Genomic DNA, 20775 nt, shown 5'->3' on the forward strand with positions numbered 1-20775 from the left:
AAAAAAAAAAACTATTCTTTTTATTTATTTATTTTTATTTTTATTAGATATTTTCTTCATTTACATTTCAAATGCTATCCCCTTTCCTAGTTTATTTTATGTCTATGAATACACTGTAGTTGTCTTCAGACACAACAGAAGAGGGCATCAGATCCCATTACAGACAGTTGTGAGCCACCATGTGGTTGCTGGGAATTGAACTCAGGACCTCTGGAAGAGTAGTCAGTGCTTTTAACCACTGAGCCCTCTCTCCAGCCCTGGGAATCTATTGAGAACCTGTTCCTATAGCCTGAGAGTCTATGGAGAACCCATTCCCATGGGCTGGGAGTCCATTGAGGACCTGCTCCCACAACCTGAGCCTGCAGCTCCAAAACTCACGCCATGACCCTCCAGGAGAACAGCGGAAGCCCCCACTCCATGGGGCCATCTCTAAGCAATGAAAAGAGCAAAATCTTGGATAAGAAAAGTTAGTAAATTTACCTAAGGATTAACAGAGACGTGGTCTACCATTCTAGAAGACTCCCTTAAGAAATATCTTAGCTGGAGAGATGGTCCAGGGGTTAAGAGCACTTGCTGCTCTTACAGAGGACCCAGTTTGACTCCTAGTACCTACATGGTGGCTCACAACTGTCTGTAACTCCAGTTCCAGGGGCTCTGATGCCCTTCTATAATTTCACAGGCACCAGGTGCACATGGCACACAGATATACATGCAGGCAAAACGCCATATACCTAAAATATTTTTTTTTTATTAAAAGAAAATTTTAAAAAAGAAATGTCTTAGATGTGGGGAGATCACTCTAGCCTGTTACCCAAATTTAACTTACACCTTCGAAGTAAATTCAGTTTGTCCAGTTTCCTGTTTATAAGGAGCCCTGAATCTCAGCAACAGACCTAAAAAAAGACTCCATTGCCATAATTTACACGTGAAATATGAAGTCTGAGAAAACGCCTTTGAGGGACTGAGAGTGTAGTTCAGTGGTAGAACATTTCCTGAGCACGCCTATCACCCCAAGTTCCGCAAAAATAAATGAATAAGAGCTACCTACCCTTGAGCGTGCAGAGTGGCACTTATTTATGCACTGCCTAAACTTTATCATGACTTCTAAAAACTCATTGAAGGAAATCCCTATTGTGTTAAGAAAGATCGGTTCTGTCATTCCCCCAAAGCAAAAGCCACACGGAGCCACCACTCTCTGAGAGTAAGGAGCGAGAGCCTGAGGGGCCATGAACGACTCTGGGGAGCAGAGGCAAGCCTTTGTCTCCCTAACCTTTCTGTGGCCTGGAGATGCGGGGACGTGTGGAGCTAAAGGCTTCCAGGTCTTCTTGGAGCAGTCCACTCTCATTGCAAAAGCCTGAGAAACTGGGATTTCACTGTAATATTAACCCTACTGACTGCACACAAGACCTTCCCTGTCCAATTACATTAATGCAGAGGAGGTCTGTGATTGGACAGGGAGGCGGAGCAAGAGCCTGAGAGCGTGGCCTGGCTCCCCACCCCGTGCTAAAAGTTGGTGTGTTTATTTTTTAATATTTCCCGCAACACAAGGCCTTTCCTATAAAATACAGCCGATAAACCATGCCAGATGGTGGCCGGGAGAATTGCCTGAAAAACAGGGTGAGCATAGCATAGAACAGCCAGCCACTGGCCCCTCAACCGAGCTAATTACAAGATGCAAACACCAGGGTCCAGGGCTACTCTTAAATAGCTACTCTCCCTCACCCCAAACCACATCTCAGGAGCCTCTGGAGCCCCATCTTGAATTATGAGTGAAGTTGGGTGGGGGAGCAACTTAGACTCTAAGCCACAAGTAATGACGGGTAGGTCAGATTTCAAGGACGTTAGCCCTCTGCTGTAGCTGTGAAAGCTTCCTCCCACTTGCATTGACAGTGCTGCCTGCGAGTTACCCTGGGGATGAGGGTGGGGGAATCTCGTGTCTACTCGTCCTTTCTGCTCTGAGGCCCAGATAAATGCTCTCTCCATCCCAGGAGGCCAGGAAAACATGGCAAATGTCTGAAAAGCTGTTTGCCCACCACCTCCTACCCATCCAAGGGTAACACTGGGAGAAACATACCTAAGAATCCCGAGGCTTCATCCAAAGTTAGTCTCCGTATCTGCTCCACTTATTGGATCTACAAGCTTAATGGCAACACCTCGCTGCCATTGGCAAGAACTCATCGATTGTCACGGTGGCACACAGACAGTCCCAGGCAGACATTTCCTCATTAAACAAGGTTGCACAAAAATGCCTGAGCAGCCAGGTGCCAGCGCAAGGAACCCAGGAATCAGGACCCAGAAAACATCAAGTGCCAGGGTGGAGGGAGGAGCCACGGCGTTGTGTCCAGAGATGGAAGGATAAACTCGGGATTCTGCTGAAGCCTTCACTGACTCCAGCCGGCTACAAGCTCCTGTCTCTCACCTCATAGACAGATCCTGGGATGTTGAGACAGACTCAAACCCCTGGAAGACTCACTTAGGAAAATTCTGGCTCAAGCTTCACCCTCAAAATGTAGAGTCTAAATCAAATGGGATGGGTTAGAAGACACACATTTCAAAACACTCCCAGTGATCCCTAAATGGACCTAAGTTTAGCTGAGAAATGGGCAGGATCTGCCCTCTAGAAGCTGTGTTGCTGTGTATTCCCCTATGAATCAAGTCTGTTCTTACTGCGCTCACTATACTATATCTAAGCTTACTGAGGACATGACTAGGAATATCAAGGTGAAGGCATCTCATGACGCTAGTTAGGGTTTTAGAGCTGTGAAGAGAGCCCATGACCAAGGCAACTCTTATAAAGGACAACATTTCATTGGGGCCGGCTTACACGTTGAGAGATTCAGTCCATTGTCATCACGGTGGGAAGCAGGGCAGCGTCCAGGTAGACATGATACTGGAGGAAAAGCTGAGAGTTCTACATCTTGATCCAAAGGTAGCCGAATGAGACTTATTTTTCACAGGCAGCCAAGAGGAGAGTAGACTCTACACTGGGTGGACCCCAAAAGCCCTCAAAGCCCACCTCTAAGGCCACCTCCACACTGATGCCTCCAGCAAGTCCACACCTCCTCCAGCAAGTCCACACCTCCTCCAGCAAGGCCACACCTCCTCCAGCAAGGGCACACCTCCTCATAGGGCTACTTCCTATGGCCAAGCATTCAAACATACCAATAAATCAATGGGGGCCGAACCTATTCAAACCACCACAGCAGGTGTCTAATAGTCCCAGCACTCAAGAGGCAAGGCCAAGGCAGGATGCCATCATAGCACTGAGCAGTTAGGGCCCCCACACAGGAAGGACAGTAAAATATACCTTATTTACTACTTATTTGAGTGCTAGGGATGGAAGCTAGTTCCTTCATGAGTGCCCAGCACATAATTTAACAGTGAGCTATACAGCCACTCTCACACTTTTAAATGTGGGACTTACACTTCTAGAAGGCAGTGTATATTAATCACTCGGGGAAGTTTTTTTTTTTTTAATTGACACATAATCATTTTACATCGTGGGGTATGACAATCCAATCCGATGCAGTCCTTAGAGAGGAAACAGGAGCACAGAAGCAGCAGTCCTCAAGGTCGAGGCCGGGGAGAGGGTTGGGTGGGAAGGAAACCCCAGCCCAGCACCAGGTAGCTGTCAACCACCCTTCGTGAGGTCCATAATTAAGAGCAGCCTTTACGCTTCTTAGACAAGTGAATTTTCTGGAACAGGACAGGTGTCTGTGCACTAAGAGGGGACTTTAAAAAGGTCCTGCCAACACCTCGAATTTTACTCAAGGTCTCTTCAGCCAGCAAGGATCTCAAAAGACTGGGAAATATTTGGTTTATCCTCTCCCATGACCAAGAAAGAATAGAGTGGCCCACGAAGCCGATGTCTCTACCTTAAGTCCTTCTGCAGAAACAGCAGCCCTCCATGCTGAAGTGGAGAACTTCACTCCATTTCCCATTTCCTAGCACAAGTAACAGAGCGCATAGAAATGGCCAGAAGATCCAACTGAAGATTCATCAGTCGGTAGGATGTTGACCCTATCAGCAACACTGACAGCTCTTCGGCTACCATGATCCCCTGGGTGGTTTCAGCAGGAAGCCCAGGGAGAACAGAGCTTGTCATCCCAGCAACAACCTAGCACTTTGGCAGAGCGCGACATGGGAAACAAGGCAGAGACAGGTAAGACTGAGGGACTAGTGTACCGTACACGCTGCTAAGTGCTTCGTAATGCCACCTTACCTCCACAGTCCCATTTCTCAGATACAGAAGTCAAAGATCCAGCAGGCTAGGCAACTGGCCCAAGGTCAAACAGATGGCAAGTCAGGCCAGATTTCAAAACCAGCCCTTCCAGATTGCCAGATGTTTTGTGGTACTTTCCTTCATGCCAGGCCACACACACACACACACACACACACACACACACACACACACACACACGGAGACAATTATCTACGAGTTGATTATCAATGAAAGGTAAATACAAGAATAGAAACAAAGTTACACTAAGCAGGGCCTTAGAGACTTGCCCAAGCTGGGCAGGGCAGGAACTAGTCCAACTGGCTGTTGGGTGCCAAGCTCCAAAAGAGCAGGGGTTGAGGGGTGGGAAGGGAGGAGGAAGGGTGCCCAGCCAGCAGCAAGAAGCCCACCAGGCATCAGTAACTGCTGCTGCCTGCCAGTAGGAGAAGGAAAGAGAATCCAAGTAGCAATCTCATACCCAGGGCGTGAGCCCACATGGCTGCTCGTGGGCTTTCAACGACAAAGCCAAGACCGTCCAGGCTCGCAAAGGAGCACCTGTGGCAGGATGGCAAAAGAGTAAGCTGCCCAGACCTGCGTTCCCCAGCCCTCCTGGAATGAGAGAGTGGCTAAATATAAACCAGCTCTCCCAGGCACCAGCTACCCTGGGCAGTCCTTTACCTCTACCCTGTAGATCCACTTCCTGTTAAAAACTTGTTGGCCCACGTGATGCCCATGACTGCTTTTCCCATTCTCTGGTTCCAAATACGTATTTTTAACCATGCCCTGGTGGGCCATCAATGTCATAGGACGAAGAGCAGGCTTAACACTCCGGGGAGTCTCTCGTCTTGACTGACTGTGCCAGTGCCTTCTTAGACAGGATGGGGCTCTTCTGTGTAAGCCTGTTGGCTTCCATATCCCTTGTACCCCTCTCTCAAAACTGATCTCTACCTGAGCTTCTTAAATGCCTAGAAATAGGTGAGTCTGAGGCCATCGGTAACCTCAATGGCTCTAAAGCTCCTTCATCTCTTTCTTTAACCCAGCTTCCTCGGAGGTTGCCTGAAACTCAATGTCATTTCCCCTTCCTCTTCTCGCCCGCACCCCTCCCATCTTCCATATCTCAGTGGCTCTGTAGCCTTTCTCTAGTCGACCAGATATGAAATGTTTTATTATAAGCACACAAAATGTATTGTTTATTTTTAAATACAACTAGCTACACAAATTATCCCTGAGGGGGAAATGTGTGGGTTTTAAACAAAGAGAAAATAACTACAGTGTGTCCTGTTTAAAAGCTGAGCTGAAGGAACAAGGCATTGACCTATAGTGACTTTCAGTCTCTTTTAACCATCATTTAAGAGTTGGCAAACTGCAGCACAGGGATGCTTGAGTTTAAGAGTTTTGCCCCTACTGTCTCCTAACAGGGACAGCTCTCCCAGCTTATAACTACCTGCCGCACTAAAGAATTCATTAGCACAAAGAAACTAAATGAAGTAAATTCAGAAGCACTCACCAGACATCTGGAGAAGAGCTGGCAGATAACGTGCTGCTTGCAGTTAACTAATATTTATTAAGCACCTCTTACTTTCCTGGCCCCAAAACATTACAGATGTCTCAAGCCATCCCTGAACATACTACGTAACAATACTTCTGTATTTAACAGAAGAGAAACCTAAGTCAGGCTCACTGGAGCATGCCCAGTACTACAGAGCTCCATGCTGATAGACTCTCACTGCCTGTGTCAGGAGGACTCACCGACTCCTCACACTTCTAAGCTTGACAGGGTCTTTGTTTTTGTCTGTTTGTTTGTTTTTGAGACAGTGTTTCTCTTTAACAGTCCTGGTTATCCTGGAACTCACTCTGCCAACTCAGAGTTCTGCCTGCCTCTGCCTCCCGAGTGCTGGCACTAAGCACGTGAGCCACCACTGACCCACTTAACAAGGTCTTTGTTACATTTCTTTCTTAAATTTGTCTAATGTAAATAGCATACCAAAACCTCTATAACACCATGGCTCCTCCTTCCTAAGAGAACAATGACCTCTGGCTCCCTAAGATCACCATCGCTTAGCTATAACCCTGTGCTTATCAATTTGAATTACATATGGAGACGTATAATTCTACGTACTGTTTGATTGATTTGAAATTTAAATGAGGCATGAACATATACTTTAAAAGCTTGGGGTTTTTTTTTGGCTGAGTTTGGTAACCTGAGTTCCATCCCTTGAACCCATATGGAGGAAAGGGAGTACCAACTCCCACAACTGTTTTCTGGCCTCCACAGGCACACAATAACATGGGCATTGTCACGTGCATACATACATAATATATAAATGCTTTTTAAATGCTTATGGCTTCTAAAATATATAAACTTATGATTCATCATCCCATTATAATTTTCTTGGCTTATTAATATAACTTTCTAGCAAACTAGAGAAGAGACTCGGGATAGAGTACCTGCTTAACATGTACAAAACACTGGGCTCAAGCTCCCAGAGCCACAAAAGCGTATGACTTTATAAACCTAGACTATGAAGAGGCCCACCCATGAATACTGCTATGCCAAAGCAGGTGTGACACTTTTGGTGAGTCTTTGTCACTCTTACAGTTAGCCCCCAGGTCTATCCTTCTCCTCCCTCACCCAGCCAGGAGCCCTGTCCCTCCTCGGTTCCCACCATTCACCATGCCACACACAGCTACAAAAGTAAAGCCTGGACCGAGTCGGGGACCTCAAGTTCTTGGAGATTACCAGAGCCACGGGATGTCTGCCAGAGAGATGGGATGTCCACCAAGGAGACCTACAGCCAGGGAGTGGCACCAGCCCAGCAGAGGGAAGTGTGTTATGGTGCCTGAAGCTGACAGGGAAGAAGTCAACCAAGCCCTTTGACATCAGACATAGAACTATGGGATCTGAAGTTGCCCCTGCTGGGTTTTTAAATCTTGTTTTGGTCCAGCATTTCCTATTTTCGTGTTCCTCTATTTTGGAATGGTAAAGGATACTCTGCACCAATGTATGTTAGAAGGAAGTAATTAGCCTTTTGATTTTACAGGGGTTTATAGTTATGAAATTGCCTTGAGTCTCCAAAGAGTCGTTGGACTTTAAACAGTCTCGAGACTGAAAGACTGGGGACTTTTGAAGCTGAACTAAAAACATTTTACTATGATGACTATGGTTGTGTCCATAAGCCCATGAGAGCCAAGGAGTGAAGTATAGTGGTTTCAATGGGGATGACCCCTATAGACACATATATTTAAATGCTTGGTCCCCAGTCAGTAGAACTGTTTGGGACCAAACAGGATTGGGAGGCATGGCCTTGTTGGAGGAGATGCATTGCTGGGGGTTGGCCTTGAGGTTTCAAAAGCCCACCCCAGGCCCAGTTCATGTTCATTCATTTTTATTCTCTCTCCCCCCTGTCTCTGTCTCCCTCTCTCCATCCCTTCCCTTCCTCTCTCCATCCCCTCCCTTCCTCTCTCCATCATAGCTGTTGGCTCAACATTTATGCTTTCAGAAATTCCTCCAGTATCATGTCTGCCTGCCTGCCTGCTGCCATAATCCTGACCATAATGGTCATGAACTCTAGCCCTCTGGAACCTTGAGTTGCAATAAACCCTTCCTTCTCTAAGTTGCCTTAATCATTGTGTTATAGCAATAGGAAAGTAACTAAGGCACATATATAGTCAGTGATCAACCACAGAAAGTCCATCTATCTTTCAAAAAACAAAAAAACACAAACTAAGATTTTTTTTAAAAAAAAAACGAAAATTTAAGACTATTAAAAAGAAAAGACTTTCCCAAACCAATTGGGAAAGAGTTGAAGGTTACAAGATGCCTGTCCATGTGTGGGATTGGTAAGTAGACACTGGAGAGAGCTGTCCTGTTGCTGCCTGCTAAGAGGCTGTAGCTGGGGGCCAGGGGCAGGAGGCAGAGATGTTGCCATTATCTCCTCTTTTCTACACTAAATTTGCACCAGGTGAAGGCATTGCCCATTTTCAATGAAGTTACTTCCTGGTTCTTGGCATTTGCACAGGCTGAAGCCAACGATGCAGAAGCCATTAAAGTACTGATAGAGCCCAAACTTTTCCAAAGGAAGTCTCGCTTTAAAAAGCATCGCTCTTAACTGTTTTCACTCTGCCTTTAGGGTGACAATGCCATTATATATCATAACATTATAAGGGACATCTTAATGCACTCTTCCCCTCACTCTGTAGCCTTCCCACTGAAATGAGACCAGTAATCTTGCTGTGAACATTGTGTTCTTTGCCTGGCCAAAGAAAAGACCTGCTTTCAGTCATTGGTTGGTTGGTTGTTTTTAAACAAAACAAATGTCTTTCACTGGGCTTGCAGATTTGCTAGGAGAGATGCAATCTTTCAGGATATTATAATGATCCATAATTCACATGTTGGCTTGTGTAAAAGCAGTATATTGAAAAAAAAATTTTTTTGGACAAGGAGAAAAATTACACTCTACTGAGGAATCCTGACAAAAGCCACCATCAAATGTCATACCGTGTCCCTGCTTTGGTTTACTCTTATTCAGAGCCATACAATGTGGTCTTGCAATTAACCCTGTGGGTGGGTGCTGGCAGTGCTGAACACCAGTGTGGCTGAGCAGCCGAAATCCAGGTCATCATCCACAGGTCGCTACAGAGTAGAGCAGTCCCATAAGTGCTCTATCTTCTCCATCGTGATAGGGACCAACACTCAGTTAAAAGGAAAACTGCCAAGGCCCGAGTGTAGCTCAGTGGTACAGTATTTACCCAACATCTGCCAAGTCCTGGTTTAATTTCCAGCACTACTAACACACACACACACACACACACACACACACACACACACACACGCACATACACACGCACGCACACACACACACAACATATAACACGCATGCACTCACACATTTACACACATATACAACATATAGCACACATGTACTCACGCATTCACACACACACACACACGCACACACACACGCACACACACACGCACACCTCTGCAAGTATCATGACTTGAAGGAAATTTGGGCAGTGTTTCAAGAACCATGGGCCAGCCAAGCACGGTGATACACTAGTGCATGCCTATAATCCAGCAGCTCAACTCAGGAGCCTAAGGCAAGAGAAACACAAATTCGGTCCTGCCTGGGCAATCTAACAAGATCTTGTCTCAAAATAACTAAAAGGTATTCCGTGGAAGAACACTCACCTAACATGCACGAGAGCCAAGGTTCAACCCCCAGCATTGAAAACATCAAGTCAACAAAACAAAACAAAACACTATTGCTTGTTTGCAAGATGACTGGATTTTTATACTGTAAAATCTATACTGTTATTCTGTACCTAGAGTTGACAGTATGCTATTATGAGTTTATAAATATGCTAACTTCCTAAAGATGCTAAAGATGATTAACTGCAATAACAAAGGAATTTTTGGTTTGCTTGCTTCATATTACCAGCATACTGGATTTTTAAAGAAATCAGCCAATTCAGTGGTCTAATCAATAACACTGGTACTTTCCACTTAGCAAACTCCGTTTTAGCTATTGGATTTCACCCTTAGTTTAGTGCCACCGATATCTGTGGTTGAAACCTTAACTCCTTACCTCGCATTGATTTAAAACACTGCCATTCAAAGCTGCAGCTAGGCCCTCTTGTGTTCGGATCCCTCTTCCTCAGGTCTCCCCCCCCCCCCCATCAGATGCTGTGGCCAGCCTCCTGTGTTCCCTCCACTGTGCTTAGAGGACTGGCCCTGGGTCCTTAGAAGCCATTCTGACTGCGTTTGCAGAGCTGTGGTCATCGGTAGTCAGCACAGACATACGTGAGCCAGTCAACTCGGAAGCCTAACTCTCTGAGAGCTCCCTGGAGGCCAGGCTAAGTCTTCCCTTCTGACTCCCACCTGAGGACCACAGCCCTGGGGAACTTCCTCCTTTCTCAGCCAGGCTGCCCCCATCACTTCGAGGAAGCATCTCTTTAAATAAGAATTGTCTACATACATGTTAGGTAACGTCACTAAGTTTCAGAATAGAAAGGACTTGCTTAAAACACCAGTCACCTGAGAAGATGGGCCAAGATTGCAGCCTTGATCTCCTTCCTGCCTATCAGACCTGAGAAGTTTCCATATGAGACTCCACCTCCTAGTGTTCTGCCTTCCTCAAGAAGCAGCAGAAATGAAAAACTACAGCTTCTCCTCCAACCCAAACCCTGGTATCCAGGTGCTGGCACCAGCAATGAATGGGGTGATGTCTTGTTGGGATGGCTTAACATTACTACAGCTTTGAGGGGTTGGTCGTGCATGTCATTTCTATGTCTTCAACTGGAGACTTCCTAGAAGCAGAGACATTGTTGAACTCGCCTTCCCCACCATCTTCCAGGAGCCAGCAAACTCTCAGAAGGAGAGAGAGAGAAGACTATCAAGGACATCAGCTTTACCGCAGCCACATTTCCAGCCTGCTCAACACTGAACTAAGGAATGTCGGTCCCAAGGGCTCACGATTGGACAGGGGATTTACTGAGATGCACAAAGCACCATGCAGGATGTCTGGTGTCCAGCGAGCCCTCAGGAAACAGAGACTGAGGTCGACGGCAACAGCAATGGAGGTAACAGTGGCAGAGTTGAGACAGGCTCATCAAGACAAGATAGGCAGGCATTCAAACAGGAGGTGATCAGACTCCTGGGTTCCGAAAACTTATTTGTTAATGCTAGCTAAATCATTCTAATACCAAGAATCCCCCTTTCCCTATAAAAGAAAGACATTGCATCCCATGGCCAGATTGTCAAGGCTGGGTGATACTACAAGGCCCTCAAACTGTGCCCTTGTTCTTGTGGCTCTCCAGGCCAACATCCCCAGAGAGCCCCAGGCTGTAGCTTATCCTGGGTTTGAATTCTGTTCCTACTCCCAGGAGAGCAACATGAAGCCCCTCCCTCTCTAAGGCGGTTCTCAGGTAACTTCATCTACTGCCCCTCCCTCTCAGTCTCCTATGCATTCACTGATGCGTGGAGTACACGTTCATCCAACCCCAGACATGCCGCTCATCTAGAGCATGTGAGCTCTGCCACCTCCCAGCTGTATCCTCCCCTTCTCTTGCTTAACCAGAAACTTCATTTACAGGCTTTTCTTCCTCGCAAAGCCATCTCAAGATAGCCGGCTTATTGTGAGTAGCAATGGCAGAGGGATGGGAGTCAGATCGACAAGCTTATAACACTGGGCATAGGGTGTGTGTGCGCGCAGGGTGGACACTGGGACAGGGGCAGTCCCAAGAGCCAGGAAAGTAGACAGGCAAGGTATTGCTGGTGAACCCAGGTTCCAGGTCCATGAGACAATCAAGACAGAGGGTGGGTTACAATGAAGGGAATCCTAACAGCTGGCAATATTCAAGACCCAAGATGAGGACATCATGGTTGACACCCCTTGATTGACAGCAAGATTCTCTGTGGCTCAGAGTATGAACAAAGGTCCAGTTGGGTGGCTAGCTCAGTGGGTATAACACTTGCCACCCAAACCTGAGGACCAAAGTTCAGATTCCCAGGACCTGTGTAAATGCTAGGCATGCATACTAGCTGCCTGTAAGCAAGTACCCTGGAGGCAGAAACAGGGGTTCTCGAAGGCAGGTAGACTAGTTAGTCTAGCAAAATGACTGAGCTCTGGGTTCAAGCACGAGACTCTACCCCAGTATACAAGGTGGAGAGCAATCAAGAAAAAGTGGCATCGAAGTCTGGCCTCCAAATTCACACATCTTCCCCCAACCCTCTACCACACACACATGAACATACATATATACATGCCCCACACACACACATACACATATGTAAACAAAAGGCAGGTTGGTTGATAGGTATAAATCAGGACTTGCCAGCAGCAGGGCAGGGCTTCCCAAGAAAGTGAGTCTTGGTTCAGGACAGCACAAACACAGGGGACAGCGTAAAGTCAGTGAATCAGGATGAAAGTCCTCAGGAAAGTGACAAGCAAGCCAGAAGGTGGAGCAAGACTCGAGGACGGTGAGAGGACACAGCAGGCTCTCTGTGCAAAGGGTCAATCGAGTCCAGATGTTCAGCGCTAAGCACAAGTCCACAGCTGCCTTATCAGAGACATGGGGTGAGATGTGAGCGAGGTGGTTTGGAGGGTCCCATTCTTCCTGGAGCGGGCGGTTCACAGCACATGACCCCCCTCTACATGTTTTCTGCGTCTATAATATTTTCATTCAGCTCTCAAACCCCAAACACAAGCAGCGAAGACCCACAACAGGTTAGTATGCGGGTTATGACTAGGGGATTCACATGGCTTTTCCTACATCATGTCTTTTTTTTTTTTTTTAAAGAGATTTATTTTATTTACATGAGTACACTGTCGCTATCTTCAGACACACCAGAAGAGGGCGTCGGATCCCACTACAGATGGTTGTGAATCACCAGTGTGGTTGCTGGGAATTGAACTCAGGACCTCTGGAAAAGCAGTCAGTGCTTTTAACCACTGAGCCATCCATCTCTCCAGCCCACATCACGTCTTTTTAAAAAAAAAAACATTGGTTTTTGTTTGCATGCATGTGGTGTGGGGAACATGGTGGGGGGGATGTTTACAAACATGTACAAAGCGTGTGGTATTCAGAGACCAACTTGCCGGACTTGCTTCTCCTTCCACCATGTGGATCCTGAGGAATTAACTCAGGTCATACATAGGTTTAACAATGAGCACTCTCACCCACTGACCCATTTTGTCGACCCTCCAGCTCACATCTTAAAACACATAGCCAATCCCTAACACTGAGACTTTCCTCTTCAGCCTTTGAACAGACCCAAGCCCCTCCCCCGACATGCATGTCTATCCATGAACAGCCATGTTCTGTAACTATGCGGTTCAGGTGCATGCCATTCTTCACAGCCATGAAACAGCTGCGGACCAACAAGAAGGAGGGACGTGACAGCACTCGGTGGAAAAAGAAAGAGTTCTAAGTTTGCGAAGACTAATCATTACCAGTCACCAAAACCCGACCTCTGCCAAGGCATAGCAGTAAAACTGGGCAAGATAGGCGTGGTGGCACACAGCTTTGATCCTAAGGCTCTGGAGGCAGAGGAAGGCAGATCTCTGCGAGTTCGAGACCAGCCTGATCTACATTGTGTGTTCCAGGACAGCCAGGGCTACATAAATAATCCCTGTCTCAAAAGAAATAAAGAGAGAGGGAGAGAGAGTAGAAGGAGGGGAGAGAGACAGAGACAGAGAGGAGGGGAGAGGGAGGGAGAGAGAGAGAGAACTTGGTTCCTCATCTTTGTGCCTGGTCTCCACAAGATAATAAAGCAGTCACTTCTCCTTGCCTAGGGCTGGATTGCAATCTCCAGGACTCCTCAGCGGCATGAGGAAGCTATGCCACGTGACCAAGAAGGTCATTGCCCACCGAAAATCTCCATGACTTCCTGATTCAGGAGACCAAAGAAGTCCAATAGTGTCCAGGTCAGGGAACCAGATCACATTCTCTGCTAGGGAGGAGCCCCAGACTGGAAGAGCAGGCGCAGTCATTAGGCCACAGCCCCAAGGAGGTGAGAGGAAGCCAGTCAGGTCCGGAAGACTGCCCGACTTTCCCCAAGTATTAAATTCCTATGTACAAGGAAAACACAGATCTAGGGCTAAGAGACTCTCTTCCCCCAGATCTGCTCCTCAGCTCTCCTCTCCCTCTCTCTTCTTTCCCCCATCAAACACACCCTATTCTGGATTAAATCAAGATTCTTGTACCTGTTAAACACACACATTACTGAGCACCCTCCCCCACCCCCACCCCACCCCCACCCCCGCCAGCTTTGGAGAAAGTTCTCCTCACAGACGTACATGCCGGTGTGGGTCAGAAGGGTCTCTTACTCCTTACGTAGGTCCCTTGAGAGAAACCCAAGCCCTGCTCTCCTCCCAGCTGTGACAGAGGGTAGGGTAACTGCCCTGTCCCCTTCCCATCTGGCTTCTTACCTGGGGATTGTCCATGTACCAGAGGAGGCAGTTGGCCTGGGTATCCAGGATAAAGTATCTCCGGAGGAATTTGCCACTGTTCTCATTGTCTTCAATATCCAGAAACCCACAGATTCGGTTCTGCCGATCCACATAAGGCATTCCTGGGCTCTCTTCACATCACCCTGCACCACAGGAGGGAAAAAGACAGGTGAGAAGGAGGGGAAAACAGGCTCGGTCTGAGGGCCTGGAGGAGCCTCCCCTGTCCCTGGTTTGACTCATCTCTGTGACATGCTAGGTTCCTTGCCACCAGCTTTCTTCCCTGGACACCAAATGTCTACCCTACTGGACCCTGGAAACTTCTACCAACTCTGAACAGTCATTGAAATGCATTAGAATGCACTCGGCTAGTTTTCCTGAGGCCCTCCTGTATGCTGAGCATAATGACCTAGAGGATATTAGCTTCTTTATACACTACTATGTGCCCGTGTCTCAAGAGGCTCAACTTAGTCGGTATCCTGTGCCATCACTCATTACTTCTTAATCTTTCTGCACCGAGGCTTCCATGCCTGTGACGTGGGGCTAATCACAGTACCACCCCTTATAGGATTTTTTTTTTTTTCTGCTGTGAGTGAAGCACTTCCTGGCTACTACTCTTTAAGAAGCCTCAGGAAGTGATAGTAACTCACTTCACACATGGAGACACACTCTCTCAGAAGATCCCTCCCAAACAAAACAAAACAAAAACAAAAACAAAAAACAAAAACAAAAATAAAACACATCCAAGAATTCAGACATAAAGAAGCTGAGTGCCCAGGGACTAAATGCTACTGTGTGATAGGTTCCTGGAGAACCCATCTTCTAGCGAAGGAGAAAGGCCTGACGCATCCCTGATCTTGTTCTTCTTGCCTCCGGACCATAAGAAAATACATTTTCCACTGTTCAAGTTCTCAGGCTGTGGTACTTCGCCATGACAACCTGAGTCGACTCCTACAGCTAGCAAAGGAGTCTACAGACCAGCTTCGTGCATAATCCTGGGCTCTGCTCATAGCATCCCGTGTGGGAGAGGGAAGGGGGCTAGTGAGGAAGAGGATGCAGCAAGCTTTATCCCTGGCTAAGCCTCACCTGGCTTGACTCATCTCAGACCCACGCTGGGAAGGAACAGAAAGCAGCCATCGCAAGTCCTAAGCCCGGAGCACCTTCCCTCACTCCAGAACAGGGCCTCTGGCCATGTGAGAATAGCCACAGGTCCTGGCTACATCATCCCTCCAGAATGTACTCTAAGAGCCTACAGGAAAAGGGGAGAGCCCCAGAGCCCTCAGAGGAGAGAAAAAGCCAAGGCGCCTGGTCTGGACTCATGGGCCATGAGGAAGTAGGTTAGAAGCCCCACAGGGTTACAAAGGGCTATATCACCTTCAGACTTCCAAAGCCAGATAACATCCAACCACTGAGCTCTGACTCACTTCAACAGAGCAGGACTTACAATGGCCCCAGCCCCAGAAGCCCTGCAGTCAAGCAAAAGTTTGAGGTGGCTGATGAAGGCGCCCTATGACCCAACACAGACTCAGAGAAACTACAAGCCCAGTGAGGACAAAGTCCCAGGAAGCAGGGAACGCATTTTCAGGTCAGGCTTGCTCTAAAAGTGATGGGTGGTGGGGTGGGGTGTTCGCTAACATTCCAATGAGCCTGCAGTGTACCAAGAAACAAGGGTCACATACTTGCACACACACACACATACACACACACACATACCCCAAAGAGAGATTCCAGTGAACCCCATGATTCAGGCATGTGCTGGCCAATTCCAAAGAGGGACAGAAGCTGTGGACATCTGCAGATCTCATGGCTACTCATAAAGAGGGCAGAGATCGGAAGAATAAAGTAGACAGACAAACAGCTAAGAACAGTCCACCATAGCAAAAAAAAAAAAAGGAAGCGGAAGAGGAGGTGAGAAAGGGATCCAAAGTAGGAAGAGGAGGTTTTGAAAAGGAAGCTAACTGTATAGCAGAAGTGGGGGCCATGGAGGGGTGGAGGAGGGGCACCGTGCACAAAGTGACATCACCTACTCTAGAAGTGTTCCCTAGCACCAGTCTCAAAGTGGAACAAGTTTAAGTTCAGAGAAATAAAAAAGCCAAGTGTTAGGAGATGCTTTCAGGAGTTGGCCCAGCCCACGCTGGGTCATGGGTAGAAGGTCCGAGAGGCTATGAATGCCTGGGAGTATATGTGGCCTGTTCAAGGAGCAGGGATCTTGTGAAAGACAAAGCCACCGAGCATGGAAAGGTACAGAAACTTTAGGTGAGGACAGGAGAGACACCACCCACAGATGCCCATGTAGCTCTGGAAGAAGAAACACCAGAGGCCACAGGGCTCTGGCTACTCCAGTGAGATCTCTCCCAGCTCTTATCTGAAACAGGGTCTCACTGTACAGCCCTGGCTCGGCTAAATCAGCCCAGGCTCTAACTCCTGATGATCCTCCTGCCTCAGCCTCCCTAGAGCTAGGATTGTATGCCTGATGCCCTGCTATCCAGTGTAACGTCCAAGAGAACACCCTCGGCTGCCGGGGTGAACAAAGCCAACTGGCTTAGGGCATGCCGGTCAGTGTCATGTCCAAGAACGCCGGCTTTCAAAGTTCCCCTTTTCAGCCTGCAGGATTTACCAGTTCCTGCTTCTCCCTCAAGTTAGAGGCTGGGGAAGGGCTTCTTTCTCCAGAACTCTTCTGCTGAGGGCCTGCCCATGCGCATGGATCCATTGGGTGGGACTTCCGTGCTTCAGAAGGAAAGATCGGAAGCAGAGCTCTGTACACAACATCCAGAATAAACTGGGGTGGGGGTGGGGGGTGGGGAGGTGGGGGGGTGGGGGGAGGGAGTCCCCGGATGCCCAAGGCAGCTGATTCACACAGCTCACCAAGACTGTGGGAGGATGCCCGTGGCTGGACACTAGAACATTGTTATAACTCTTCCGCTTGCTCATCAACACTGTTTTTAATGATTTCTGTACATTAATGTATGGATTACAATATGACTTACCTAATCATTTTTCTAGTACTAAACAAGTGGATCTAGAGCCACTTTCTGCTATTATACATAATACCAAAGTGTTATTTCTGTTTTACACACATACACACACATATGTCCATTTTTGACATGGAAAAAAGGACATGTTAAAGATAATAATATGGGGAATAGAAAAATGGCCCATGCTTAAGAATTCTTGCTATTCTAGCTTTCCAACATGGCAGTTCCCACTATCCAGGCTCCAGGCACCACATGGTGCATACATACATGCAGACAAAACACACTTTCATCTACACACAGTAAAAGCAAATAGATCTTTTTTTTTTTTTTTAAGAGTAATGTGATTAGAACACAGGCTATGTGATTATTTAGCATTATTGAGACCCATTATAAAATCACTCTCTAAACATCTTTGTTGCAACTGATAATCAACTCATCTTACTATCATTAGACCTTTTTTTAAGAGAGGGTCTCACTGCATAGACTTGGCTGGGCTGAAGCTCACTATGAAAAGCATGTTGTTATCTAACTCCACAGAGATTGTCCTGCCTCTGTTGGGATGGAAGGCCTGCGTGACCGTGGGCCTACACCACCATGAATGGCTGTGCTCTTCCGTGCGCCGAAGTTCTCACTACTTGAGAACTATTCCTAGTTTGAAATGTATGGCGACTGGTCAGTGTGGTTTGACCAATCCACACTCACTCCCCCCCCCACCCCCAATCCCTCAACCCCACCTACCTGCCTGTCTCAGCCTACAGAGCAGCCAAGAGGCCTCCCTAAGCAGGGGATTCCATGCTGATCCAGATGTTCTGTAGCATTTAAGTTCTTAGCATTGCAATAAATGGAAATAAGGTATATAGTTTACATCAGCATGAAAAAATGGCACATGCCTCTAATCCAAGGAGTTGGGAGACAGAACCAGGCAGATCTCTGTGAGTTCAAGGCCAGTCTGGGCTATGTAGTTCATTCCTGGCCAGCTAGGGCTACATCGTGAGATCCTGAATTTAAAATTTAATTAATGAATCGGTTAATTAATTAATTAATTTAATAATGTTTTAAGTGAAAATTAGAGAAAGTGAGTTCCCTGGGTTGCTGACTAACAAGCAGCATGAAGCAGGCTAACTGGCCATTCAACTGGAATTCCTGACCAGGACTTGCTCGGCAGTGAGACACACTTGTGATAGTCCGAGGCCACCCATTTCACCCTGTTATAGGAGGCCTCCAGAGGCTCCTACCCCAAAATATTTCTTCAACCACTCGATAGGCTAACCCAGAAATGGTGAACTTTAATAAGCCTGCATCCTAATAGAGACAGATGCATCAATCAGAGCCTTAAGAAAGTAGACCACACCCTGGAGGGGTAGACAGAGGCACCAGGAAGGCTGAGCTCAAAACAGATGTCACTCCCTTGGGCAGGTCGGGGTGGAAGCTCCTAGGATTTTTATACACCTGGGACCTTTCTGAAAAGCATTTTGGCAGTATAGAACAAGGCAGCTAAAAATGTTCCTGCTCTTTGACCCAGTATTTCTAGTTTTAGGATTCTATCCAAATAAACAGACAGGAGCAGAAAGATGAAAACTGCATTCAAACTTGCAACAAAATAGTTGAAAACAATCCAAACAGCCAGATGATCAAGTAATAAATAATTCAATTCGGAGACACTCAAGTATATTAAAGATATTGAACAACTGTTTTTTTTAAAAACAAACAAACAAACAAACAAAAAAACATTGCCCTCAAGTAATTTCTTCTGGGGTGGTGTGTGTGTGTATGTGCATGTGTGCATGTTTGTGTGTGTGTGCGCATGCATGCGCACATATGTGTCCATCTATATGTGTGGGTGTGGACACACATGCAGGTGTATGTACAAGTGTGTGTGTGTGTGTGTGTGTGTGTGTGTGTGCTCTCATGTGCATATGCACGTGTGGGCACACGTGCGTGTATACAGTTGTCTACATGTTCTATAATAAATATGCACTACTTTATTTAGAGGAGAAAGCTGGGGAATCCCAGAAGCAGGATTTGAGCCTCTCCAGCCCCTGTAGTGCAGAAACACAACCTCAGCTAAAACGCACCTCTCTTGAAGCTTTCCCAGCTTCATGGACTCCAGTCTAATACATCAGCATCTTAATCACCCAAAGCCAGGCACCTGCTGAAAGGGTACTCTCCCTCCACCCTTTACGTTGGGACTCTTAGAGGCTCATTCTTCCCCAGCTGGTTTACTCTGTAGTCATCTTAGGAGAGTCCACGTCCTTGGGTCTAAGGAAACACTAAGGACTATCTATGCCTTTGCTATAATATCTGATCCATACCTGACCACTGTTCTGAAGAGAGGTACTGGGAAGCCTCGTACGAGCCCCTAGGGAAGTCAGGTGTGGTGACTCACGACTGCACTCCCAGCATTTGGGTAACTGAGACAGGAGGATTGCTATGAGGTCCAGGCCAAACTGGGCTTGACTCACAGCAAAAAGATTCAAAAGCTACCACAGGCACAATGGGTTTTCCTTGTTCAATTGGGAGCAGGCTGGGGAAATGGCTTGGACAGCACAGTCCTTATGGCGCGAGCAGATGAGCTCAATCTCCTAACCTTAAAATGTAGGATGTGGTGGTGTGAGCCTCTAGTCCTAGCAATGGCGAAGAGGTGCAGGCATGCCCCAGCTCCCTGCCCAGCCAACCTACCTAGTTAGTGAGCTCCAGGTCCCTATAAGAGACCCAGTCTCAAAACAGAAGGTGGAGCTGGGGAGCTGGCTCAGTGGGTACAGCTGTAGAGATAGCTCAGTGGGTAGAGCTGGGAAGATGGCTCAGTGGGTAAAGTACTTGCTACGTAAGTATGATTTGGACCCCAGCACTGATGTACAACTTGTGTGGAAGCTCACATCTGCAACCCAAGCCCTGGGGTTGGGGACAGACAAGCATATATTGGGGACTTGCTGGCCAGCCTGCTTAGCAAGCTCTGAGCTCTGGAGCTCAAAAATAAATAAATAAATAAATAAATAATAAGGTAGAGAATAATAGGGAAGAAACCCATTGAAAACTTCTGGCACCCAGACAAACATGCAAGTAACAAAACATAAAAATGAACACACACCCCAATCAACAACAAAACAAAAATCTGAGATGTATGGCATCCAAGGAACAACATTCAGGTTGACCTCTGGTCTACACACATACCCGTGCAACACACACACACATTCAACACATACATACCCAATATACACACATGTAACACACACACACCCAACACATACACACACTCATGACCCATACAACACACACACATTCAACACACACATACACACACACACACACACACACATCCAATAAATACACATGCAACCCACACCCATGACCCACACCCATGAAACACACCCATGTAACATACACACATATGAAATATGGAAGTGGAGTTGATAAATGGGTAAAATTGAGGGAATGGCTTAGTGGTTAACAGTGCTTGTTTCACAAGTGTTACGTACTTAAGTTCAAGATCCACATTAAAATCTCCCTGACTCTTTCCAAAGTTTTAACAAGGAAAAATGGCTGTCCTTCTGGTGGCCTGCTGTTGGTATTCTGAGAACCAGATAAAAATTTGGGTGTGGAGCTGCTCACTTGCAATCACAACCTGGATGAA

The 20775-nt window shown here is 46.9% G+C and overlaps 1 protein-coding gene across 2 annotated transcripts in view; it reads right to left on the bottom strand.

Moving 5' to 3' along the window:
* Positions 1 to 20775, bottom strand: part of Plekha2 (pleckstrin homology domain containing A2) — a 59988-nt gene that overhangs the window by 32965 nt on the left and 6248 nt on the right. For both annotated transcript variants that reach the window (XM_021219582.2, XM_029532137.1), the window contains exon 2: positions 14152 to 14315. In XM_021219582.2, coding sequence (XP_021075241.1) covers positions 14152 to 14292 — 141 coding nt within the window. In that variant the 5' untranslated portion in view covers positions 14293 to 14315. The remainder of the gene's footprint in view (positions 1 to 14151; positions 14316 to 20775) is intronic.

Source organism: Mus pahari, chromosome 19, assembly GCF_900095145.1.
Source record: "Mus pahari chromosome 19, PAHARI_EIJ_v1.1, whole genome shotgun sequence".
NCBI classification, from domain to species: Eukaryota; Metazoa; Chordata; class Mammalia; order Rodentia; family Muridae; genus Mus; species Mus pahari.